Source organism: Notolabrus celidotus, chromosome 5 (assembly GCF_009762535.1).
Source record: "Notolabrus celidotus isolate fNotCel1 chromosome 5, fNotCel1.pri, whole genome shotgun sequence".
In the NCBI taxonomy this organism is placed as follows: Eukaryota; Metazoa; Chordata; class Actinopteri; order Labriformes; family Labridae; genus Notolabrus; species Notolabrus celidotus.
Genome location: NC_048276.1, coordinates 5621956 through 5648344, shown reverse-complemented (window position 1 = coordinate 5648344; position 26389 = coordinate 5621956). Strand labels below are relative to the sequence as shown.

Sequence of the window (26389 nt, the reverse complement as noted above, 5' to 3'; positions counted from 1 at the left end):
GCCACTGAGGTTGCCGCTTGGTTGGCTGTGGTAAAGGGGCCCACTGAGATATCTTTTCAGGGGGCCCAGAATTCCTGGTGACGCCCCTGCATGCAGTTCATACATCTGAGTGGTGAAGGGCACACATGTCCCTCTCTATCCGGGCCTCAGTGTCCTTGAGCTGACACAACAACCCTCCTCCATAACTTTAGAAGCCTTTAACTGAATAATAGTCTTTATTCAATAATAGTCTTTATTCAATAAGTCCCTGCGTCACATTGTTTGACTTTTAGTTCCGTCCGCGAGCGATGGCACATTTCGACGTTTCTGTGACGTAGGCAGAGAACGGCGTTTCCGTAGCAACTGGGGCCGGTCCGTTACCCGCAGCAGAGACCGCTGAGCTCCGTGATACCGGATCTGATCGAGGAGTAGTAGCGGGGACCGTCGTCGGTAACCGGATACCACCTCTGTCTGTGAAGCGGACCGACACGGGGGCGACCCAGAACCGAGGCGGGGAGCCCGCAGCAGCGCGCGGAGATGCTGAATATGTGGAAAGTCAGAGAGCTCGTGGACAAAGCGTGAGTACCCGAGGAGCAGGGGGAGCTAACCGGCTAACAGGCTCCACTGCTAACCGGCTAACAGGAGCTAGGAGGCTTTAAGCAGGGCAGCATCAGACAGTCTATGGGTCATACAGTCTATGGGTCATACAGTCTATGAGCAGCATCATACAGTCTATGAGCAGCATCATACAGTCTATGGATCATACAGTCTATGAGCAGCATCATACAGTCTATGAGCAGCATCATACAGTCTATGGGAAGCATCATACAGTCTATGGGAAGCATCATACAGTCTATGGATCATACAGTCTATGGGCAGCCTCATACAGTCTATGGGAAGCATCATACAGTCTATGATCATACAGTCTATGGGCAGCATCATACAGTCTATGGATCATACAGTCTATGGGCAGCATCATACAGTCTATGGGAAGCATCATACAGTCTATGATCATACAGTCTATGGGCAGCATCATACAGTCTATGGATCATACAGTCTATGAGCAGCATCATACAGTCTATGAGCAGCATCATACAGTCTATGGGAAGCATCATACAGTCTATGGGAAGCATCATACAGTCTATGGATCATACAGTCTATGGGCAGCCTCATACAGTCTATGGGCAGCATCATACAGTCTATGGGCAGCATCATACAGTCTATGAGCAGCATCATACAGTCTATGGGCAGCATCATACAGTCTATGAGCAGCATCATACAGTCTATGGATCATACAGTCTATGGGCATCATCATACAGTCTATGATCATACAGTCTATGGGCAGCCTCATACAGTCTATGGGCAGCATCATACAGTCTATGAGCAGCATCATACAGTCTATGGGCAGCATCATACAGTCTATGAGCAGCATCATACAGTCTATGAGCAGCATCATACAGTCTATGGGAAGCATCATACAGTCTATGATCATACAGTCCATGGGCAGCATCATACAGTATATGGTCATACATTATATGGGCAGCATCATTCAGTCTGTGGTCATACAGTCTATGGGTCATGCAGAGTATGGCCAGCATCATGCAATCAGTGGTGTCAAACATGCGGCCTGCTCACTTTGCAAAGTGAAAAAATTACACTGAAGACATTTACTGCAATTTTTCACTAAAAGTAACTACTATTTCAAATTTGTCCTCTAACTATAAGATGATCCACTAACTACTACTAACACCAGGACTACACCCCTGCATACTACACTGTCCAGCAAGCAAACATGTCCATGCTGGAGCTGAGGGGTCCAAAATAATCAACTTTACCTTCTTCATAATAATAATCTCTGTTCTTTTACAGTAAACATTACACTCTGTGTGTCAGGTGAATGGGTAACCTGTGGGTTTGGTGTGTTGGCAGCAGGTTTCAGGGCTTAAAGAGTAAAATATTCAGCCCCACTATGAGACTCATCATGGTGAAAAATACAACAGCTGTTTATGTAGAAAGATAGTTCATTAAATGTGAACATTGTCAGAACGTACTTGTACTTTTTGGCACTAAAACAATGGGGAAAATGTAGAGTTGTTGTTATTTATAGGTTATTATGTTATGATTTTACTGGTCAACTTGGGCTGTATGTGGCCCCTAAACTGAAAAGAGTTTGACGCCCCGTCTGTGGACGCACAGTCTGTGGGCACACAGTCTGTGGACGCACAGTCTATGGACACACAGTCTGTGGACGCACAGTCTATGTGCAGCATCATGAACGTGCCCTATAAATAAGGTTTGAGTTGAGTTGAGCATCAGCAGCTTTAAACGCTGACAGAGGAGACAGGCCGTGACGTCACGGAGTTAGCCCCTCAGCTGGTAGCTCCTGTTAGCTGGCTAGCTGCCAATCCTCAGTCCCGTAGCTCAGATAGACATCGCGTTTTTTAAAGGGAATCATCAATCGAACAGTTATTTATATTAGCTCGCACCAGACAGGGAATAAATATCCTTAAACACAGCATATCCCCGTTCCTTCAGATCCAGAAGGAAAGCTATCATTGAGCTAATTCCCTTCGCAGTGCTAAGCTCTCTCTCTCTCTCTCTCTCTCTCTCTCTGTGTGTGTGTGTGTGTGTGTGTGTGTGTGTGTGTGTGTGTGTGTGTGTGTGTGTGTGTGGTGCTCCTGCAGCAGAATCACGCCCTGTCCCATCCAGAGATAACTGCCTCTTATAAAGAGCTCTCACATAACGTTATATCTCTGTTAGTGAGGAGAGGGGATAAACATCTTTATTACAACATGACTGCATGTGGGTGGAGATCATGTGTGCAGTGTAGCTGCGCTGCAGCAGGCCTATGGTGCCCCCATGATCCGGTCTACAACAACAAAGCTGGTTAGACTTTAGAGGACTCGTTTCACCTCTGTATAGGGTTGTTTTTCCTTACAGCAGATTATGCAGGGTTATCTGTGGTCTCACTGTTGCAGTAGAATAAATATAGGCATCATGGTAACCTAGTAGAGTAAGATAATATAATAAACCCCTCTATTGAAGTACACAACAATTCATGAGGGATTAGATGTAGACTGGTGTCTTAAAGGTTAGGTCTGTGTTTTTCAATAGCAAATAAAAGAGAAGACTAAGCAAACAAGCTTATTAAACACACTGAAGTTACTATATGGACCAGGATTAGAGGACACTGACTCATGAGCATCTGTCCCAAGGAGTGAGGAGTATTTATTCTATAGATAAACCCCAAAAAACAACATTTAACATCTAAAAATTTGACTCCAGGCTCTTAAATCAGAATCAGAAATGTATTTATCCCGGGGTAAATTCAGTTGTTACAGAATGCTCTTACACACAGTATGAAAAAGTCAAAATATTAATAGAAAGAAGGAATAAAATAAGATATAAATACAAATGAAATGATTTAAATCGGATTAATAATAAGTACATACAGAATTGCAGAATAGTTCCAGTTTGATATGTACAAAAACTCTGGGAATGAAGGTATTATATACATTGTATGTACGTGTATTGCACGTTATTACACAGAGTACAGAATATAGTTCAGTCAGGGAGGAGTTGTTTATAAACCTCTCTATTGAAGTAAACAACATTTCATTAGGGATTAGATGTAGACTGGTGTCTCAAAGGTTAGGTCTGTGTTTTTCAATAGCAAATAAAAGAGAAATCCAAGCAAACAAGCTTATTATACACATTGAAGTTACTATATGGACCAGGATTAGAGGACACTGACTCATGAGAATCTGGCCCAAGGAGTGAGGAGTATTTATTCTATAGATAAACCCCAAAAAACAACATTTTACATCTGAAATTTTGACTCCTGGCTCTTAAATCAGTACAGAATATAATTCAGTCAGGGAGGAGTTGTTTATAAACCCCTCTATTGAAGTAAACAACATTTCATTAGGGATTAGATGTAGACTGGTGTCCCAAAGGTAAGGTCTGTATTTTTCAATAGCATAACAAAGAGAAGACTTAACAGATATGCAAACAAGCTTAAAACACCACATGTGATAATCTACATCTACAGAACAATAGAACATGCTCTAAGTTGGATTTTTTATCCTCATGCGGCTTGTTTGTGTTCCGTTCTGACAACAACTATCACTAAAGACCTGTGTTCAATACCCGTGAAATATTGTAATTTAATCTATAACCTAATCTATTATTAAGCTCATCTGCCAGACACATTTATTGCTGTCTTTTAATAACATTTCTCCTTCTTGTTCAGATAGGTTTATATATTTATGGCCCTTACTGTCTTGTTGTTGAGTACCGATGTCTCAACCACCACATTAATTCCTCATGTGTGCGTGCTCACTTCTTGAATCTTGAATCTATGACTATTAATGGTTCAAGCTGTGACTTGTGTCTCACTTTCACCATCGACTAGCTGTCAGAGGTTCTACATTTCCTGTCCTTTAGACGACTCATTTAATCACACATGAGATGACGAATAACAGAGAAGCCTAAATAAAGATGTATTAAAGAAATGTGACACGAACATACAGTTTGTGATGTTGTAGCCCAGGCAGAGAGCTTTAGATGAAGTCACCGACACCAGCTCCATCAGATGTTGGTTGTCGGTTGTGCTTGGCTGAGCTTGTTGAATACACTCTGTTATTGATCCACCTCAAAAGAGCTGGCAGCAGCGGCCTCGCTTTTACTGCAGATTAAGAGTCACACTGATATCAGGACTGGCTGTCGTATTTCCTGGCAGATTCCTTTTCTTTGACAGACGAGGAGAAAGAGAGAGGTATGAAAAGAGAGCAATGATAGGATTTAAGATCAGAGCGATCTGGGTAGAAAATCAAGTGAAAGAAGGCAATGTTAGGATGAAGTGAAAGAGGTGTGTTTGATGCAAGATTTTCTAGAGCAGGCTGTGCCCTGAAACAGATGCAGCACAGAAAACAAACCCAGCAGCAGGTGAGCCCGCAGAAACAAAGCAGACAGGAAGCAGACAGCGTTCACAGAGAGATACGGCTGTTTGTCTCACACATATACACACACACACACACAGACCCTGAACAGCTCACATTCATGCACATGCTACTTTCATACTTACTTACATTTTCCAGTGAGCTGAGGTTATCATATCATTCTCTCTCTTTTTACTATGCCCTAAAAATGCATAAAGGGTTCATTGTTTACCACATTTCTTATAAGCTGTGTGTGTGAGTGAGGTTTCTGCAGAGTGAAGCAGGAAGTCAGACATCTGTGACATGTAGAGTGTGTGAGTAGGAGTTAAATGTGATCATGATACTAAATGCTTTGTTTGTTATTTTTCTTTCTTTAACTAATAACTAATAAAGGAAATCTGTGTTTGTGTCGACAGCACCAATGTGGTGATGAATTACTCTGAGATCGAATCCAAGGTGAGAGAGGCGACCAATGACGACCCCTGGGGACCCTCCGGACAGCTGATGGGAGAAATAGCAAAGTAAGTGTTTAAGTGAAGGCGGCAGATTAACTGTATTTCGTCGTCTCACATGCACACCACTACGAAGAGAGTTCAACGTATATCAGACATCTTCTCCTGATCCGGCTTCACTGAACCTGACAAAGGAGATCATGCTAAGCCGTCACATGAAGGTGCTCCATCATGCTGGAAAAGGCATTCTTCATCACCAAACTGCCCTTGGATGGTTGGGAGAAGTTGCTCTCGGAGGACGTTCTGGTACCATTCTTTATTCATGGCTGTGTTTTTAGGCAAGATTGTGAGAGAGCCCACTCCCTTGACCGAAAAGCAACCCCACACATGAATGGTCTCAGGATGCTTCACTGTTGGCAAGAGACAGGACTGATGGTAGCGCTCACCTCATCTTCTCCGAACAAGCCTTCCTCCAGATGCCCCAAACAATCGGAAAGGGGATTCATCAGAGAAAATGACTTTACCCCAGTCCTCAGCAGTCCAGTCCCTGTACCTTCTGCAGAATATCAGTCTGTCCCTGATGTTTTAACTGGAGAGAAGTGGCTTCTTTGCTGCCCTCCTTGACACCAGGCCTTCCTCCAAAAGTCTTCGCCTCACTGTGCGTGCAGATGCACTCACACCTGCCTGCTGCCATTCCTGAGCAAGCTCTGCACTGGTGGTGGCCCGATCCAACAGCTGTAACACCTTCAGGAGACGGTCCTGGCGCTTGCTGGCTTGCCTGACTTTCTTGGGCGCCCTGGAGCCTGTTTGGCAACAATTGAACCTCTCTCCTTGAAGTTCTTGATAATTCGATAGACGGTTGACTGAGGTGCAATCTTACTCGCTGCTATAAACTTCCCTGTTAGGCCCTTTTTGTGCAATGCAATGATGGCTGCACGTGTTTCCTTGCAGGTAACCATGGCTAACAGATGAGGAACAATGGTGTCATGCACCATCTTCCTTTTAAAGTGTCCAGTCACTCAATCATGACAGATTGATCGCCAACCTTGTCCTCATCAACACCCACGCCTGTGTTAATGTGTGTGACACCTGTGTGTCATTGAAATGATGTTAGCTGGTCCTTTTGTGGCAGGGCTGAAATGCAGTGGAAATGTGTTTTTGGTGATAAAGTTCATTTTCAAGGCAAAGAGGGACTTTGCAATTAATTGCAGTTGAGCTGATCACTCCTCATAACATTCTGGAGTATATGCAAATAGCCATTATAAAAACTGAAACAGCAGACTTTGTGAAAATTAATAGTTGTGTCATTCTCAAAACTTTTGGCCATGACTGTAGTATGCCTCTCTGGTGTTTGATAATAGAGATTAAGTTCTGTTGGAGAGAGAGCCTGGGTTCATTCTTAGCTTTCACCTTCTGCCTGTCCTGGGTTCTCTCTGGCGTACCTGTTGATCTGTGTTTGTGTGTGTGTGTGTGTGTGTGTGTGTGTGTGTGTGTGTGTGTGTGTGTGTGTGTGTGTGTGTGTGTGTGTGTGTGTGTGTGTGTGTAGATCCACCTTTATGTACGAGCAGTTCCCAGAGGTGATGAACATGCTGTGGACCAGGATGCTGAAAGATAACAAGAAGAACTGGAGACGAGTCTACAAGGTACGGTTACACTCCTCTAAAGTAAAATAGGACAGTGATTGATTTTGTTCACTGAATCTCTGAACTTATGATCTTTAGCTGCATCATTGTACTGAGAGAATGTACCTCTGATGCACCGACAGGGCTGTCTGTTAACCTACGTCTCAAAATGACGTTATGTCAGGGACGAAAGAGGGGCAGTAGAATTATGGTGCCACTCTCCTTTGTGTTGAAGCTGTTTTAGTGGTTCCTTCTCTAAGCCTTTTCCTCCCTGCAAAGATATTGATGTCTTCCTTCCTCTCTTGTGTAAGGCTTTACTGCTGCTGGCCTACCTGATCAGAAACGGGTCCGAAAGAGTCGTCACCAGTGCCAGAGAACACATCTATGACCTGCGATCTCTAGAAAACTACCACTTCATTGGTGAGTCTCTCGATTTAAACAAAAGAAGCATCATTTCTCTAACATTTTCTCTCACCTCTTCTTTGTGCAAATTACACAGCATTAGAGAGATCTCCAGATAGAGGCTCTCTGAGTGTTGTGCGCTCAGTAAAGTAAAAAAAGGGGCCTTTTTGATTGCAATCCTTCCTTTAATTTCTCCGTCTTTCTCCGTGTGTGTCTCTCAGACGAGAACGGGAAGGACCAGGGCATCAATGTACGGCAGAAGGTGAAGGAGATGGTGGAGTTTGTCCAGGACGATGACAGACTGAGAGAAGAGAGGAAGAAAGCCAAGAAGAACAAAGATAAATACATTGGAGTGTCCTCTGACAGTATGGGAGGAGGAGGAGGAGGTGGAGGAGGAGGAGGAGGAGTAGGAGGAGGAGGAGTGCAAGGAGGGGGAGGAGGAGGAGGAGGAAGCGGAAGCATTAAGAACTGTAAGTTATCACCACGTCTGCTTTTGTGGCTTCGGTCAGATATGGATTGAAATGTTTGTACACTGTCTGAGCAACGAAAGAAATGAAATACCTTGGAGCAAATAGTTTATGATCTACTACCTCTTTCATCAGCCAACCATGAGCAAGTTATTAGATCAATACACAAAATGAAACACAACATCAGTCTTATCTGATTTTTGACTTGAAAGCAATATTTTGATTTCATATTCATCCTGAGACAATGTGCAGAAATGTTTTATGGTTGTAAACTGAATGTGTATTGATATTGGACAGGTAATCTGAGTATTAATTTGCAGCATCTCTAACCCTACTGTTGCTTTTAACGCCTCATATATGTTTTATGGTTCACAGAGTTGGCAGCAGAGACAGAGCAGCGAGGTTGGAAGGTTAGGGTTTGTCCAGGAGAAGTAGGATGTACAGGGTTTGTAGCACGATTAAGGACATATTCAGTAGGGGGGAGGTAGAGCACACAGCCCAGACCGGCATCTCATCTTGGCTCTGCCTCCCCTGTCTTCTAACATCTTACTGCAGACTCTTCTTGTTGTGTGTTGGGTGTTTGGGGCTGCTAGGGGCCAGGTGGTAGAGTAGGTAGTATCAGTGTTGTCACTACTTGGAGTTTGCATGTACAGAGCCTGGGTCCGTTGAAAGTGGCGATGCTGTATAAGTTGGGTTATTAAATTGGGTTGTTTTGGAGCTGGCATGGAGGGGTTTCTCTGGGACGCTAAAGCTAACTGTTTAGCCTCTCTGAGGTGTCGTGGGCCGAAGTAAAGGAAACATCAGTGAAGGGAGGAGCCCACTTTATAACCCCAGTGATGGGCTGGCTCTCTCTTCCCATCTGTCCTTTCTATCTCAGGCTTTGGGGGACATGAGGAGCCATGGGGTCGGCTGCTAGAACTCAAGACAAAAAGCATTATTCTCTTTCTTCTCCTGTCGCCTTCTTTACAGCTACTGAGTTGGATCGAAGCAAGTGGGACGAAGACTGGGACAAGAGCAGAGGAGCGTTCCCCTTCAGCGAGAAGCTCGGAGAGATCAGCGACAAGATCGGCAGCACCATCGACGACACGCTCAACAAGTTCAGAAAGAAGGAGCGGGATGACTCACCGGACAGACTCAGGTAAACATGAACACATTTATCATAGTGGTTGTTTTTAAAAGTACAGGGGTTATTGTACTAGTGTTGATTTTGCAATTTCTAGTTTACTTTTAAAATCCCAACCCAAAAACATTTCTCTTGTTTCACATCAGATGGGTCTTGGGCTCAGTCTTTGCATTTCAGTTTTCATGCAGGTTTAAAGCAAAGATGTAAAATATTAATCTTCAAATGTCTTCCTCACGTTTCAGACAGTCTTGGTAATTTTCAGTTCTTAAAAACTCGGCAGTGAGGTTAATGTCATCAAGACTGTTGTAACGTGTTTGAAATCTCCTTACATCACCGGTCTTGAATAAGTCATTACACAACCAAACCTACTTCTTGCCATACATCCCTCTCGTCTTGTTTCCATAGTGACAACGAGGAGGACAGAGCATCGAGAAACGGACGGCAGGAAACCCTCGAGTTTAAAGACGAGGAAGAGACCGTCACAACGAAGAGCATCCAGATCACACAAGCAACAGAAACCACCACCACCACCACGCGGAAACGCAGCGGGGCGGCAGGCAGCAAGGCCCTGGACCTGGGTGCTGCGGCTCACTACACAGGAGACAAGAGCCCGGAGGAGAAGGTGCACACACACACACACACACACACACACACACACACACACACACAAACACACACACACACACATATATACAAAGAGCCATTCTCACCTACAGGTAAGATACAGTAAATGTTCCTTTATGAGGGATTAACCACTTTGTATCTCTGCCTCTTCAGTCTTCAGTCAGACAGTCCTCCAGTAGCGGTCTAGCTGACCTGCTAGTAATCGACCCTTCATCCAATCAGAGCACTGCAACAGGTACGATGACGTCACACACACAAAGATAAAGAGGAAATGAAACAGAAGAGGTTCTTTAAAAATGTGTGTGTTCCTCATCCAGGTGGGACCTCGGACCTCATAGGGGGCTTCGCCGACTTCTCCTCTCCTGCAGCGTCCGCCAGCCTCCCAACCTCCACCGGTAAACTTGCTCTTCCCTCTCTCTCAGCTCATCCTGCAGGAGACTCAAGATGTTTTCACACCTGAAATTTAATGCTTCTTGAGTATACATCTTGTGGGAGCTCATGAAAACAATAACTGGTTCTTTGTTTTATTACACTGCAAATTGATCCCAACATGCTGGTCAAAAAATGGGCTGACAGGGCACCAGTTGCCTAGCAGTCTAAGCGTGCGTCCCACGTATAGAGGCTATAGTCCTCCTCGCAGTGGTTGCGAGTTCGACTCCCAACCTCAACCACTTGCTGCATGTCTTCCCCCACTCTCTGCTCCCCACATTTCCTGTCTCTCTTCAGCTGTCCCATCCATTTAAAGTGAAAATGCCCAAAATTATAACTCAAAAGAAAAAAAAATGGCATCGGATCAACATTTTAAAATACTTTTACTGTCAGATCTTTCACAGGAAATTTACACACCTGTGTGCTGACATGCTGAAGTGTTACCGTGACTATGTTACATTTAAAACACAGCTCTGTTACAGATCACTTATTAGATTACTGCATTTAAAGTTTATATCCATCAGTTGTGTTGGAAAATTGGAAGTTATCAAAGCGCATATTTAGTGTTTCTCTCAGCAGATGTGTGTCTAACAGGAGTCTGGTCCTGCTGGAGGTTTCTGCCTGTTAAAGGAAGTTTGTCCTTGCCACTGTAACTTGCTAAATGCTGCAAAGTGCTCTGCTCATGGTGGATTAAGATGAGATCAGACTGAGTCCTGTCTGGAAGATGGGACTGGATCTTATCCTGTCTTGGTGTTGGGTCTTTGTTAATAATAGATCATAGAGTACGGTCTAGACCTGCTCTGTTTGTAAAGAGTCTTGAGATAACATTTATTGTGATTTGGCGCTTTGTAAATAAAGATTGATTGATGGTGTGTAAGCAAGAGTGCTGAAATAAGCTCTCTTAGATGTTCAGGTGATATCACACAGTCCATCTTGTATGAAAAAGATGTCACAGTCAAACTTACAGAGCATATACTGGGTTGTTCCTCTAAGACTCATAGATGGATGTTACAACACAAACTAAACATCTCTCTCTCTCTCTTTGGCAGCTGCTGCATCGTCCAATGGGAATGGAGAATTTGGAGACTGGAATGCATTCTCAACCAATCATCCAGCCTCGTCCAGCTCTGGACCCTCCCCGAAGGTCACCGACCTGTTCGGCAGCGTCCAGTCACCCTCAGCCCCGGCCTCCAACCCTGCCGCTGTTCCACCTTCTGCAGAGCTCTTTGACCTGATGGGAGTCAACCACCAGCTAACCAATCAACATACTACACTGAGCGCCTCTCAGAGTATGACTTTCTCTCTGGGAGGGTCCACGCCTGGAGCATCTGTTGCTATGCCCAACATGCAGCTTTCTCGCTCTCAACAGGTAGGTCTGGCACACATCAAGATGAGGCCTTGTGGAAGAATGAGCCAGATGCTCTCAGAATAAACAGTCTAAATATATGGTCAGATTAAATTCTGAGAAGTGATGACAGACTCACAAACGACTCTTACTCTTATTGATCCGATCTGTTTGTCTCTGTGTAATAACTCCAGAGTTTGGGAGGCATGACGTCCCAGCAGCCTTTAGGACAACAGCAGAAGGTCGGGGTCGGAGGTCAGGGATCGTTGGGGTCGACCTGGTCTGATCCCTCCGTTAACATCAGCCTGGACTTCTTATCAGCGGGCCTCAACCCCACCAAGACGCCTCCCACACTCAACAACATAATTCAGCAACAAGGTACGATGACTCCAGTTCTTCGTTCATTTTGCCAAACGTGTTAATGTAAAAAAGAAAACATGAAGCTCTATTTTTCAGCTCTTAAAATGCTCCAGATATTTTATAATTTTTGGTTATTTGAAGTCATCACAGGGGAAACTACATGGACTAAAAAAAAGCTCTTCTGCTGGAGGAAGTGGGACAGTGCCCATTAGGTCGATGTATGAGACGGTCTTGATCCTAAACATCCTGTCTTTATTTCCTGGAGTTTAAAACTTGATTTATTTGAATGATAATGAAACATGCTTAACTTTGAAAAACAATGAACAACACTGGCATCCAGTAAGATTGTGCCTTTATAACAGAGAATACTGAGGGTAGAGGTTCAGGGTTCGTCTCACTGTGTTTTGGCTGACTGGATATTTAACTGTATTTAATGAAGCCGGGTACACGGCCGGGGACACGCAGTGATGTGAAGTCAAGGCGAAGGAAAAGGCTAATCATGCAGAATGCATCCTGCTACATGTAAGCAGAGCTTGGCCCATGAGAGGAGCACCCAGCTGTTCAGTCAGTGTAGCATTCACTGAAGAATTCATCACTTCATCTCACTACTTAAACAGATCAACGTTGAAATACACCGACATAAAGTAAGGTGAAATAATTTTTTTATAGTGCTTATCAAGGCCCTAGTCATGAATGATGAATCATTTAAATTATCATAAGGATTATTATTATTTTAATCTGGAAAGTACTCCAAATTCACCAATATTATTCTTTCTGGTTTAACGTCAATCCATTGTATTAATTAAGAATGTCTCAACAAGTCTGTGATAATGATTTTACTGATACCTCTTTTTGACCAACGCGAACCGGGTTGTGTTTCCGGGCTGTTGCTCGCGCTGGTTCGGAACTGGTTGAACTGGCGAACCAACACGGCACCCGATTGTTTTTTCGCCAGCTCCAGCTCGTGGAAGAGGCACGTCATGACATCAGATTTACGTGACCGCTTGTCCCAGCACCGCTAGCGTGAACTTTCCCTCACAACAACAACGATGGCGGACAACGGCAGCTTGTCTTCTCGGCCGACCACTGCTTTACTTTGGAATCCATTTTTCTCTTTTTCTCTTTTCGCTGCAGGACAATGGCGGTGTTTGTGTTTATGATCACGGCAACCCCGCCCCCTGACGTAAACAGTTCGCGGTTAGACCAGCAAAGAGTTTGAGTCGATTTGGAACCGGTTTTCCCGTCCGGGAGCCGGTTTACTCACAGTCGAAACACGAAAAACTGTTTCTTAATTGAGAGCCGGCTCCGAAAATGGGTATGAGTGAAGGCTGCAGGAATTGAAGCCAATGCAGAAGTGTTAAAGACTGCAGTTCCTTGAGTGTCCACTTGAGGCTGGCTCCAGAAGTAACAGAAACCACATACACACCCATTCAAAAAAGACAATCTTTACTACAGCAGAAATAAACACGTTTACAGCCTGGTACAAAAAATGATTTTAGTCTGAATGGCTCATTTCTCTATCAGCACACAATTTAGAAGATATTAAAATGACAAGTTTTCCATGATGAAAGGCACAGCTGACCTGATTGACAGGCGGGAACACTGTAGCTGTTGGCGAGGATGCTCAAAGCCCCCCTCTTTACCTCACTGTAGCTCGACAGAAGTTAGGTTGATTCAGCATTTCCAATATGGCACTCACCGTCAATCACCATCAAAACAGTGCTTCAGAAACAGATGGGTGACGTCACGGATACTACGTCCATTTATTATACAGTCTGTGCTTCATACTGACTCACAGCAGTGAGGATTTAAATGAATGAAGTAACAAAGCTGTGTATTAACTTCCTTCATGCCTCTATGTGTCCTATCAGGTGTGCCTCCTGTCAACCTTTTGGCCCAGAACTTTGGTGGACTCAACCTCAGCTCCCCGCCTCACGTGACACCCATCAGACCACCAGCGAACCCCATGCTGTCAGGCAACCCCATAACGATGGGCATGCCTGCATCCATGGCCACTGGCATGCCTGCTTCCCTGGCAGCCACGATGCCCCCTTCAATGAACACGGGGACCATAGGGATGGGTGGAATTCCTGTAAACCAAGGCATGATGGGAATGAACATGAGCATGAATATGGCCACTCCGGTGATGATGGGCGGCATGGGGATGCCGGGAGTTGGGATGGGCCTCACGCACTCCATCACCCCAGCTGTGGTTCCACCCAAACAAGATGCCTTCGCTAACTTTGGCAGTTTTGGGAAATGAAAAAGTGCAACTATGTGTGTAAGTGTGTGTGTGAGTGTGTGTGTGTTTGTGTGACATTTTGAGAGGACCACAGGAGGACTGCTTTACTTGAAAGACAACCTTGCATGTATACGTCTCTGCTTCCTCTCTTTGCCGGCAGCGAGCTGGCACCAGTGATTCCTCTCCATCCGCGTCTGTTGACGTAAGTAGAGGCAGTGTGGAGCGACCACTGATGCCCCTCAGCCAGCAGCTAATTGACGTGTGAAACGGTGTCATGGAGAGGACACCCCGAAAGCAGGGAAGATGTCAACCCACAGCCTGGAGTCATTAAAGGATTGTTCTTAACTGTTTGATAGCATACAGAGTTATCCCCCCCCTCGCTACAGTGTTTCTCTTACTGCACACAAAACAAATCGTTAAGGTTGACTCAAATGAAAAGACGGCATTTCTGCCTTAATCCATCATCATAGCCTGAGATATCATCTTCATATGATTTTAACTAAATTGAAGCCATGCTCTGATCTGTTACTTTCACACCTCAGTAAGATAACATCTGAAGCACACTCAATTCATCCCCTAATCCTCCAGCAGAAAGCAGGATGAGTGTAACCTTTGAGATCTTGAGCCATAAACTCTAACGTATAAATCACATCTAAACCTTTTTCTCTTTTCTAACTTCACTTTTTCATCCAGCTTCTGTAAGTTCACTCTGACTCAGTTTGATGCTGTTTAACTTCACTGAAGAAAGATCTCTAACATGCTCTCTTTATTTTATAACGGCTGTAAAGGTTTAGGGTTAAAAGGGACACCTGTTCCTGTATTCTTCATCCTCTCCGATAGATACCTGAGAAAAGGTCAGTCAGTATTTTCCTCAGAGCACTACAACAGATGTTTTCTCATTTTAAGTCCCCCTCTCTGCAATTAGGTCATCTCAGAAAGCTGTTGATGATGTCGGAGTTGCTTTCAGGCGCACATGTATCATGTCCATTCTACTTTTACTTAGATATTGGAGGTACTGGAGGTTCAAAGTAATCTTTTTTAGAGAGTATTTTCCAATAAGCTGTAGAGAAAAAACAAAGATGGCCACCGTTGACAAGAAAATATTGTTGTATCACTCTTTGCCGAGCAAATCACACTCCAAAGTAACATAGACATTTGACATTTATCAAATAAATCCGACGATTTTCGTGACTTTTCATAAATTATTGCTATGGCCAGCTGAAACCACTTTAAAGGTTTTGGGGAAATGTCAAGTTAAGTTTGTCTGTGTGTGAGAGAGAGAGAGTAAATGAGTGTGTGTGTGTGTGTGTGTGTGTGTGTGTGTGTGTATGTGTGTGTGAGGGTATAGTTTTCTCTGTTTGATGTGCAAACACAGCTAAGCAGAGCCTGTTGTCATTTTCTGAGGCCCTGAACTCCAAATGACCAAATCTTTATTTTGTTACTCAGAAGGATGATTTCATAGCTATCAGTTTAATATTTTATTAGTTAACTTTAAGGTTATGTTCGAATGGCAGAGAGCTACTAATAACATAATTCAGTAGACAGGAATCATGTTTTTGTTTCTTATTTTGGAACAGCTCATTTTATTGATTTTACGCTATATTTTCTGTACTTCATTCAACATTAAATTAAATTATAACACTGATGACTCTGTTTCTTTTCTCAGTATCCAACTAATATTTGAAATAGATCCTCAATGGGACCGTTGTGTCGGCCATTGGGCAAAATACAAACCTGTCTGTATTTGTTTCTGGGAATTGAGGAGTTTTAGCTTCTGAGGAGGAAGTTAGTATAATTTAAAGAGCAGTATAATTACAGCTTATTACAATTTTATTAAACCTAGTAAATCTATTTAAAAAAAATATTTCCATAAAAAAACTCAATAATATCCCACCAGTTTTATTCCTGGGAACCAGTTTTGTTTTATTGTGAGCAAAAAAGGATGAAATAACCAAAACAAGATGATCCAACACCAAAATACAACAAGACTACAAAGAAACAATGACCAACTATATCTTTATGAATTAAAAAACAAATTTAAATTAAATACAGTGGGTTCTTGTAGTCCTTGGTTTCTTTTTTTACTTTTTTATTGAACACTATATCATAACACATTTCCAAATAATATAGACATGCTCAAACCAATCAATATACCATAATCAATAAAGGTGATGGAGAAAAAATAAAACAAAACATGTATGGGACATAAAACTCAAGTCAATATATATCAATAAACAAATATATGCAACATTTCAGATGTTAAGATAACAATCCTCTCCAAGAAACTCATTCAAAAGGTCTGCTGTTTTATTTTTTAGTTGCTATCAATCAATTTTTATGTTTTTAAGTATAGTTTTAGTTAAGGTAACTTTTTTATTTTACATCTGTGAATATGAAATTTACCATATAGTATCTTTAGTCCTTGGTTTCTTGTTTTTAAATACATGTTTATGTAACATAATAGCATTTTGAGTTTTATTTTTTTAATGAACAGCCTAATTTAGTAGGCTGTTGTATCCTGTATTACAATGTTTTTAACTAAAGAAAAAGAAAATCAACACAGTAAAATTAATAAAAAAAGTAAGAGTGGTAAGACAAGTTAAAAATAAGGTAGCGTTAACGAGATCAGATGAACACAAAATAAATAAATACATGTTAGAACAATGGTTTAGATACTAATGATTAAAATAATAAAACTAGTAAGACTACTGTTCTATTATCAAAACAAATACAAACTAAACTAAACTAACAAAGCAGTATTAGTATATTAAGCACTAAACTAAAGTTGGATACAAAAGTTAAAACTAAATAAGAACAAAAACTAACGAAAAATCAGCAGCTATTAATAACATAGCTTACAGAAAAGGCCTTTTACTCTGTCTTACAGCCTCGTTATGCTAAACAAGCTAATGCTAATGCTAGTTATTATTATTTTTATTTTATTTTTTGGCTAATGCTAATTAACGGCTGGGACGTCTGAACGTTGTGACGTCAAGCAACGGTCACTGTTGTCCAAGCAACGGCTCGTTCAAAAGAGTTTCACATCAGAACATTTTTCATACTGAAGAGAAAATATCCCCGAGACAGTTCAATGGAAGGCCTATCTGAATCGTGGAGACCAGGACCGGGTTCTTCGAGCACAGGTACGGGTCAGGGCGGTCAGGACCTAAACAAGGCCGCCATTCAGTGTTTCCAGGCCGGGGACGTGGATCAGATTCAGCCGTTAGTCCCGCCGTTAGAAAACTACTGGGCCCCGATGGGAGCACGGTGTGGATATGGAGACGGAAACCTGCCCCCCATATCGACCTTTGGAAATAAATATCTACCAGACCAGCACGTGTCAGTGGGGCTCAGAGGCAGTGATTGTAACGGGGTCGGTACCCGATCAGAAACCGTCCCTTCTGATCCCCAGCAGGTGGGTCCAGGTCATGGTCCAGGTACAGCCGGGGAAGACCCCATCCGGGTCACCGAGGGGGCGAGTTTACAACCGGCTTTTACAGGTAGGGAGCACAGACTGTATATTAAATATATATATATATATATATATATATATATATATATATATATATATATATATATATGTATAATATTTAATATATAAACAGCCTATGTGAGGGAGCCGCTGAACCAAGATCCAGTCCACCTTACCCAGACCCCAGAAGAACCGGGGAGTGGAGGGGATCCACTTAACAATGTGATCGACCAGCTAACGGAGGAAGGTAGAGTACTCCACCCTTTATGTGAGACCTTTTATTTACAGTCTATGTGTGAGACATGAACAAGAGCAGTGAAGTTAGTGTACTTATAGAAAATATTAAATCATTTTGTACCTGTTTTTTAATTGTTTTTCAATACCTCCCATAAATATCTTTTTTTTCTTTTATATATTTATAAATTAACTTTTGTATATTTTTGATTGTCTTTTAAAACCTCCCATAAAAAATGTTGTTTTCTTTTTTATATTTATATATTTTTATATATTAAATTTTACATATATTTGTAATTGTCTTTAAATACCTCCCATAAATATGTTTTTTATATATTTATATATTTTAACATATTTACTTTTATTTATTTTTTTAATTGTTTTTCAACATCTCCCATTGATATCTTTTTTTTTCTTGTATTTATTATTTTTAAATTTAGGTTTATATACATTTTGAATTGTTTTTTTAATACCTCCCATAAATATTTTTTTCTTTTATATATTTATATATTTTTATATATTTACTTTTGTTAATTGTCTTTCACAATCTCCCATAAATGTTTTGTCTTGTATATATTTTTTATATATTTACTTTTATATATATTTTTAATTGTCTTTCAACAACTCCCATAAATGGTCTTTTCTTTTATATATACTTTTATATATTTTTTAAATTGTCTTTACATACCTCCCATAAATACGTTTTTTTTTGTTTTATATATTTGTTATATATTTACTTTTATATATTTTCAATTGTCTTTTAAAACCTCACATGAATATGCTTTTTTTCTTTTAAATATTTACCACACACATTTATCCTTTCTAATTAGTCAATAACGTACTACTAACACTTTGTTTCCAATATATATATATATATATATATATATGTATATATATATATATATATATATATATATATATATATATATATATATATATATATATGTATATATATATATATATTTTTTTCATAACTGTAAACTCATTCATTAATCCTCAAACATCTCCTCAGACTTGATGCTGTTACAGTCCTACCAAAGCAAGAGCGGACACATTAAAAGACCGATGAATGCCTTCCTCGTGTGGTCTAACATCCAACGGTGTACCCTGAAGGAGCAGAATCCTGGAGAAAACTTGAACTACACCAGTTCTTACCTGGGGAATGAGTGGTCCAAGCTCAGCCAGGAAGAGAAGAGGCCTTACTTTGAAATAGCTCAAAAACTGAAACGCATCCACCAGAAGAGATTCCCTGGTATGGACACAAACACAGCCGTTACTACATAGAGGAAAAAGCCCATACACTTGTCACTGCTTTTTTTTGTGCATCAGATATATGTGCTGGTATTTGGCTTTCCAGATTATGAGTATCGCCCCCAGAGGAAAAGAAAGTGTTTGTCTCCAAGTCCGGGAGGAGGACAGGACACCACCCCGACTCGCACACACACCTCCAGTCCTCCTCAGTCTGAGTTTCAAGGCGCTGGCATGAACGCTTGGCCGACCATGATGCCCTACATAGCAGGCCACTATCACTGCCCATCTTTCTACCAGTGCATTCCCCTAGACCTCTACTCCAGAAGTGACGTCCAGTCTGCAAGGTTGGTGAAATATTTCAGCTATCTGAAGTTAAAATTTCTTCAAGGACGTCCAATTTCCATCTTTCATTTTGACAGGACTTTCAACAGACACCCGAATACCTGCAGCGCTATGATGCAAGAGGTAAATTACGGGAACAGTCAGCAGAGAGATGAGAGAAACCAGGCCTTACTCTACAACGAGCAACAGGAGCATTATACATCTGATAACTATTACAAATGTATGACTGGCTCCGGCACAACACCACATAACCTGGAACCGACTGGTGTTTCCACCAGTCAGCAGCTTTCAGCCAACGACGCAGTGGGCTTTAAATCTGATGATTTTGTTGACGTGGTTGGACTGCTTTAGGAAGTGTTTAGCATTCACAAGGAAAGTCTGGATGTGGAAATGTGTCTGAAGAACATATTACCTGGTTTTGTACTCCAACTGGTCTCCACATGAAGGTCATTACATTATTTGACTTTACTATTGCCTCTGTGTACTATAGCTACTTCAAGCAACTCAAGAAACAAGTGTTTTTGTCCACAAAATGTTAAAAATAAAAAATAAAAAAGGGCTTGATGTTATTTCTTTGTTCTGTCTCTTCGTTTATCTGGTGCAGGGATTGAAATGTGAAGCACTTTATTTAGTTTCTCATCTTTGAGAAAAGCTGTGATCAAAAAGCTATAAGCTTTTAGAACTTTCTTCATGGGTTTTTTGAGACCTTACAGATTTCATTATAGATCTGAGCTATTATAATACATTTTCAGTTGTGGACAAAGTACACAGCTTCATTACCCAGCACCAGAGGGAATACTGGCAGAGTAGCATCATGCTAACGGAGCTAACACTGGACACGAACGCCACATTGGAAGGATTAAACCTGCTGTGGGTGAACAGGATACAGGAGAGCAAGACTGAACACACTGGTGAAGAAGGCCAGCTCAGTCCTGGACCCTGTGGAGGTGGTGGCTGACGGGAGGATTATGGCCAAGCTGTCGTCTTTGATGAACATTTATTTTTTTTAGATATGTGTTCTGATAGATCAGATATATATTGACATCGAGTGGTCTAGACCTCCTATGTTTGTAAAAGCATCTTGAGATAACGTTTGTTGTGATTTGGCGCTATACAAATAAAGATTGATTGAATGATTGATTACTTAAGACAAAGTATAGATACCCCAGGTCAAATATATCTCCAATACAAGTGAAAGTTGCTCTGTCAGATTATTACTTGAGTTAAAGTACTGAAGTCCCTGCTCTTAAAAATACTTAAGTATTCAAAGTACTTCTTCAAAAATGTCAAAACGTTGTATTTTCACAATAGATAAGTGCAGTCAAGAATATATAGGAGTAGTACATTTACTTACATTCTGTTTATTTAGAAATCATTACTTTAAATCTCTAAAAACTATACCATGGAATAAAAACAGAAACTCAGTTACTCCAAGCACAGACAACTTAGTTTGAAATGTTCATCTGGAGTGTAAACAAATGTTACGTAGCTCAGCACGCTTCCTCAGGTTTGACTGTGAATGTTTGTATGTTTAGGCAGAGTGGGAAACAGGGAGAACATTTCAACTGATACATATCATTCTTCAAGTCAAGTCAAGTCAAGCTTTATTTATAAAGCACATTTAAAAACAACCTCAGTTGACCAAAGTGCTGTACAGACATAAAATACAATATAATCATACACAATATAACAATAAATAAAACCAATAAAAGAATAGTAAGAGCTCAATTTAGGAAATAAAAGAGTAAAAAAGTAAAAAGCCAAGGATTCTTGTTTAGCTGGGACTGAACGCCAAGGAGAAAAGATGGGTTTTTAGGAGTGTTTTAAAGTGCAGACTGTGCAGCTCTAACCTGGAAAGGTAGGCTGTTCCACAGCTTTGGGGCCGCCACTGAGAAGGCTCTGTCTGGACTGAGGTACTGCCAGGAGTAGCTGGTTTGACAACCTACTGTAGATCTTACAGTCCCCATAACGGTGGGTGGAAGGACAGGTCGATGTCGTCTTTTCTGAGCTTTCACCTCAGTACCAGCACGTGGTCCTTGCCTCCTTTTCCTCAGCTCGAAGGGAGCATCGGGCCTAGCATCGTTTAGCATCGACATGCTATGGGATGCTAACAGCTGATCACGTATGTAAACAATGCGACCATAGTCACATGTAGGATCTCCGGACACACACAGGAACAAAAATAGTAAAAACACCACTGCAAACGTAGCCAGTTTGGTGTCCATGGCCAACAAATGAGTCATTAAAAGTCCTGACAGGCTCCAAATACTGGGTTTTACTTCCAGGTTTTCTTTGACTGACAGCTGCCGTAGGGAACATAAGGCTGTGGGAACAAAGGGCTGTGGGATCATAAGGCTGTGGGAACATACGGCTGTGGGAACATAGAGCTGTGGGAACATACGGCTGTGGGAACAAAGGGCTGTGGGATCATAAGGCTGTGGGAACATAGGGCTGTGGGAACAAAGGGCTGTTGGATCATATGGCTGTGGGAACATACGGCTGTGGGAACATAGGGCTGTGGGAACATACGGCTGTGGGAACATAGGGCTGTGGGAACAAAGGGCTGTGGGATCATAAGGCTGTGGGAACACACGGCTGTGGGAACACACGGCTGTGGGAACATAGGGCTGTGGGAACACACGGCTGTGGGAACATAGGGCTGTGGGAACACAGGGCTGTGGGAACACACGGCTGTGGGAGCATCGGGCAGTGGGAACATCGGGCTGACAACTCCACTTTGAGCATCCACACTTTGAATCACTTTGGGATTCTAGCGGCCTATCACTTCTTCATTCATCCGAACAGAGTGCATAAATCCACAAACGCTCTCCTAGTTAAGTGTGACCATGCTTTTACTTCCAGTTAGTTCCTGATGCTAACAGGTAGCTCAGAAATCTAAGCCCTGATTGGCTTTAACCGTGCAGCATCAAGCAGATTTGTTGCTCAAATTGAAATGTGTGATCTAGAAGCTGCACTTGCATGCAGATATCCATTTACAGGGATAAATAACTCATTATCAGATTGCTTCTGCATCCACCCAAGCCTGCTGATGTGGATTGATTCCCATGTCTTTGACTTCAAAAGTACCACGAATGGAAACCAATAACATTTGCCATGCTGAAAATCCAGGCACCCAAGTATGGATTCTGCATTTCTGTGGATTTGGTGATGGAGATTACCGGGAAGCCAGTTTGGTGTCTATGGCCAACAAATGAGTCATTAAAAGTCCTGACAGGCTCCAAATACTGGGTTTAACTTCCGGGTTTTCTTTTGATTGACACTCCATAGGATCTAGTGAAACTACGCTGTAGGGCGGAGCTTGTTACCGTGGCAACACAGAAATTACCATGGCAACACAGAAGCTGGCGACAAAAAGACGATGGGAAATTCCATGACCGCGAACTGAATGTGATGAAAGATCAATGGCAATTTTGACTATGACATCACAAAGTCATTTAGAATGTTGAGTCAGGGTAGGCTGTAAACCACAAAAACCAACAAGCAGCTCACAGATCCAGACCTGACACAACCGTGTGGAAAAAGACTTTACGAAGCGCTTCTAATTCTTTTAAACCAAACAATGTTATCAGCATTTGCAGCGGCTTTTTCAAAAATGGAGACTAAACCCAGCTCGGATACAGCACCAGAGCTCAAGAGCTGTTTAAAGCACCCATCGAAAGATTCTGTGGCAATCCCAAAGAAGGGAGTGCAATTTAATTCAAGGGTCAAAGTATGTTTCTTTACTTGTAAGGAGAAGGAGTCTGTACCAGAAGGTGAGGGCTCTAATCAGCTCCAGTACCCGACTACAACTGGGGGAAACCTCCTGCCATCTGTCCGATTTATAATAGAAGAGGATGAATATGATAAACAGCGCAAGGTGAAGAAGCCGCCTGGTCAGACTAATAGAAGGAAGAGGACGCCCTGGGAGCAGACATGGAGAAAACAGACTGAAAATGACATCAGGACACTTGATTCTGAGCTCACAAATCTGAATTACACCCCGACAGATTCAGTTACACATTTAAGAGGACGTGACTTACAGATTCAAAATCTAAAGAAGAAGCTGTATGCTGTAATGAGCCAGCACCTGCGTCATGCCTCCAGATCCCTGAATCTTGTGGACACCTTCAAAATCCGAAATGAGCATAAGGTGAAGACATTAGAGGCTCAGTTGGAAGAAAGTGCCTCCAAACTTAGAGCTCAGGAGGACATTAGTCAGGCGCTGCAGAAGGAGGTGGAGTCCAGAGAACAGCTTCAAAGGAGGGAACCCATCAGTCTGGACACAGGGTTCACATATGAGACTACCACTACAGAGACAGTCAAACCAAGGCATAAGATAGTCGAGGAAGACCCTGAGACGATCCAAGAAGAACATCCAGTGGTCAAGGAGGAAAAACAGACAGTCCAGGAAGAACAACAGACTGTCCAGGAGGAACCTCAGATGGTCCAGGACGTACATACCATGAACCAGGAGGAACAACAGACTGTCCAGGGAGAACAACAGATTGTCCAGGAGGAACCTCAGATGGTCCATGACGTACATTCCATGATCCAGGAGGAACAACAGACTGTCCAGGAAGACCCTGAAACTGTCCAAGAAAATCCTGTGACCATCCAGGGAGAACACCAGACAGTTCAAGAAAACCCTGAGACCATTCAGGAAAAACATGAGATGGTCCAGGAATGTGAAAATACACCTGAGGAGAAGATCTCTCATTGGAGGAGGAGGTTAGAAGAAATGAAAGAGTCTGGGGGAATCCTGAGGAAGGGAGATCCTTTTAATTCGGAGGTCAAAGTATGTTGCTTTACTAGTAAGGAGAAGGAGTCCGTACCAGAAGTTGAGACTCTTAGTGAAATGGTGGAGGAGGGCTCTGATACTGACCTCCGACATGAGCATAAGTTGAGGACATTAGAGGCTCAGTTGGAAGAAAGTGCCTCCAAACTTAGAGCTCAGGGGGACATTGGTCAGGCGCTGCAGAAGCAGTTGAAGGAGCTCAGAGAACAGCTTCAAAGGAGGAAACCAATCAGTCTGGACACAGGGTTCACATATGAGACTACCACTACAGAGACAGTCAAACCAAGGCATGAGATAGTTGAGGAAGACCCTGAGACTATCCAAGAAGAACATCCAGTGGACAAGGAGGAAAAACAGACAGTCCAGGAAGAAGAACGGACTGTCCAGGAGGAACCTCAGATGGTCCAGGAAGAACAACAGACTGTCCAAGAAGAACCTCAGATGGTCCAGGAAGAACAACAGACTGTCCAAGAAAAACCTCAGACGGTCCATGACGTACATTCCATGATCGAGGAGGAACAACAGGTTGTCCAGGAAGAACAGGCTGTCCAGGAAGACCCTGAGACGATCCAAGAAGAACATCCAGTGGACAAAGAGGAACACGAGGAGAATATCTCTCTCTGGAGGAGGTTCAAAAAAATGATCACTCCAAAACACAAACGTTTATTTAAGTCCAAACGCATGAAGAAAGAGAAGGAAGAGGCCAGAGTTTCAATGTGAAGAATCTTGTAGTTTCTGACTGCCAGGACTTCACTTGTTCACACGTCTGGGTTTTCCCCGGGTACTCCGGTTAGCCCACACAGTAAAGGTTTCATTTTTTTTTGTATCTTTACCAATTGAAAAAAATAAAATTCTTTGAACAAAATATGTTTATATGTATGTGTGTATGTATATAACAATATGATTTATAGTTACTCATCAGGTTACTGAAGTGTGTCAGGTAATTCTCTAACAAACTATTTGTTTATCATTTATTTTATTTAGATCCAATATCTGGTTTTGGCTCCTAAATGCTAACTTTGGCTTTCAGTTATAATAATGATAATAATAATAATGATAATAACAATAATAATTATTATTATAATAACTGTATTTATATAGCACTTTTAAAAACAAGTGTTTACAAAGTGTTTTGACAAGGAGGAGGAATTTTAGCAACGCAAAACAGAATAGAACGTGAGGTTAAAAAGAATAACGTGGTGGCACAAAAGACCAATACATAATTGTTTAAGAGGTTTTTCAAGAAATACATTACAAAATAAAATAAATGGATAAGTAAATAAAAGCATTAAAAGGACAATAAAAGAGGTTTTCAGAGCAAGAGGACAACGTCACATCGGGAAATTTTAAAAACCTGAAAAGGATAAATTAGGAACATTGAATTAAATGTAATATTAATAATAATATTCATACATTAAAACAGTAAATGATCAAATAAAATAATCCAATACAATTTTTTAAAATAGACACTTAAGCCGGTGTTGAATGTGAACACTGAGCTGAAATTTCTCACTTAATGTCTTCATAGAGCTGAGACGGTGACATTATAGGTGGTAATTAGCCGGGCTGCTGCATTTTGAACTGTCTGAAGTTGATTAATTGATTTTTGGTTCAAGACCTGATGTCCACTACAAAGGACAGAAGATACAAGTTATATAAACAACATTATTGGAATTGTTTTTGCTGTAATATGTTTCTTTGAACCACAATACTTTTATTATCTAGAAAAAATAATATTATCAAAACTTTTTTTCTTCTGGGTCTCAGGAGGATGTGATGTGAAGTTGTCGCCCTCTCCAACCTTCCCATACTGCTATGGGTTTCCGTGTCCGGTGTTAGCTCTGTTAGCATGATGCTGCTCTGTTAGCATGATGCTACTCTGCCAGTATTCCCTCTGGTGCTGGGTTAGCTCGTCCACCTTATCGTAGATACACTTGAGGTCAAAATTATTAGCCTCCCAGGAATTCTGGAACATTTTCCTTAAATTCTGCCCAATGTTTGAATCATTGATAAAACTTGATATAAGCAAACATTCACCAGTGTTCTTTAGTAGCTTTGGTACATTTTGTAATGTAAAATACATTTTTAGAATAACTTTATATCAAATATGGTGAAAGATGGCGTGGTCAAAATTATTAGCCCCCATGTGAATTTTTACTTTTAAAACACACCTGAGCAGTCAGTTTGTTTCCTAACAACACCTGTTGGTCAATTTGCTTCCTAACAACACCTGAGCATTCAAACAGCATTGAGATTTACTTAAGGGACTCCAAACAGAGCACTTGAACACGTTATTGAGAGAGACTACTC

At 41.7% G+C, this 26389-nt stretch overlaps 3 protein-coding genes across 6 annotated transcripts; all 3 read left to right on the top strand.

Annotated features, from left to right (window-relative positions):
- Positions 1-259: 259 nt before the first annotated feature.
- On the top strand, positions 260-15176 carry LOC117812394 (clathrin interactor 1-like). Of its 2 annotated transcripts, XM_034683117.1 has the most exons (13): positions 260-557; positions 5336-5440; positions 6918-7014; positions 7305-7413; positions 7617-7865; positions 8832-9000; positions 9391-9607; positions 9763-9844; positions 9927-10004; positions 11088-11407; positions 11578-11761; positions 13615-14024; positions 14146-15176. In XM_034683117.1, the coding sequence occupies exons 1-12, from the start codon at positions 517-519 to the stop codon at positions 14004-14006; spliced, it is 2043 nt and encodes a 680-aa protein (XP_034539008.1). In that variant the 5' UTR covers positions 260-516; the 3' UTR covers positions 14007-14024; positions 14146-15176. The 2 variants fall into 2 exon arrangements, with proteins under 2 accessions (XP_034539008.1, XP_034539007.1); XM_034683116.1 differs by having other exon boundaries at positions 13615-15176.
- Positions 15177-16455: 1279 nt separating this feature from the next.
- LOC117812395 (transcription factor Sox-19a-like) lies at positions 16456-19853 on the top strand. 2 transcript variants are annotated; one of them, XM_034683118.1, is made up of 5 exons: positions 16456-17485; positions 17591-17704; positions 18704-18943; positions 19049-19286; positions 19362-19853. In XM_034683118.1, exons 1-5 carry the CDS (start codon positions 17077-17079, stop codon positions 19633-19635), a joined length of 1275 nt encoding a protein of 424 aa, XP_034539009.1. In that variant the 5' UTR covers positions 16456-17076; the 3' UTR covers positions 19636-19853. The 2 variants fall into 2 exon arrangements, with proteins under 2 accessions (XP_034539009.1, XP_034539010.1); XM_034683119.1 differs by lacking the exon at positions 17591-17704 and having other exon boundaries at positions 16970-17485.
- Positions 19854-22755: 2902 nt separating this feature from the next.
- Positions 22756-24946, top strand: LOC117812280 (golgin subfamily A member 6-like protein 1). Of its 2 annotated transcripts, none has more exons than XM_034682954.1 (2): positions 22756-24439; positions 24524-24946. In XM_034682954.1, exons 1-2 carry the CDS (start codon positions 22865-22867, stop codon positions 24797-24799), a joined length of 1851 nt encoding a protein of 616 aa, XP_034538845.1. In that variant the 5' UTR covers positions 22756-22864; the 3' UTR covers positions 24800-24946. The 2 variants fall into 2 exon arrangements, with proteins under 2 accessions (XP_034538845.1, XP_034538844.1); XM_034682953.1 differs by having other exon boundaries at positions 22756-24481.
- The last annotated feature ends 1443 nt before the right edge of the window (positions 24947-26389 follow it).

Excerpts from the sequence above, each read along its gene's own strand:
- LOC117812394 (XM_034683117.1), top strand. The coding sequence starts at position 517 with ATGCTGAATATGTGGAAAGTCAGAGAGCTCGTGGACAAAGC. Across the intron at positions 5,441-6,917 it reads CTGATGGGAGAAATAGCAAA|ATCCACCTTTATGTACGAGC; the intron begins GTAAGTGTTTAA and ends GTGTGTGTGTAG. Across the intron at positions 10,005-11,087 it reads CAGCCTCCCAACCTCCACCG|CTGCTGCATCGTCCAATGGG; the intron begins GTAAACTTGCTC and ends TCTCTTTGGCAG.
- LOC117812395 (XM_034683118.1), top strand. The coding sequence starts at position 17,077 with ATGGAAGGCCTATCTGAATCGTGGAGACCAGGACCGGGTTCTTCGAGC. Across the intron at positions 17,705-18,703 it reads CGACCAGCTAACGGAGGAAG|ACTTGATGCTGTTACAGTCC; the intron begins GTAGAGTACTCC and ends ACATCTCCTCAG. Across the intron at positions 18,944-19,048 it reads CCACCAGAAGAGATTCCCTG|ATTATGAGTATCGCCCCCAG; the intron begins GTATGGACACAA and ends TTGGCTTTCCAG.
- LOC117812280 (XM_034682953.1), top strand. The coding sequence starts at position 22,865 with ATGTTATCAGCATTTGCAGCGGCTTTTTCAAAAATGGAGACTAAACCC. Across the intron at positions 24,482-24,523 it reads TCCAGGAGGAACCTCAGATG|GTCCAGGAAGAACAACAGAC; the intron begins GTCCAGGAAGAA and ends GAACCTCAGATG.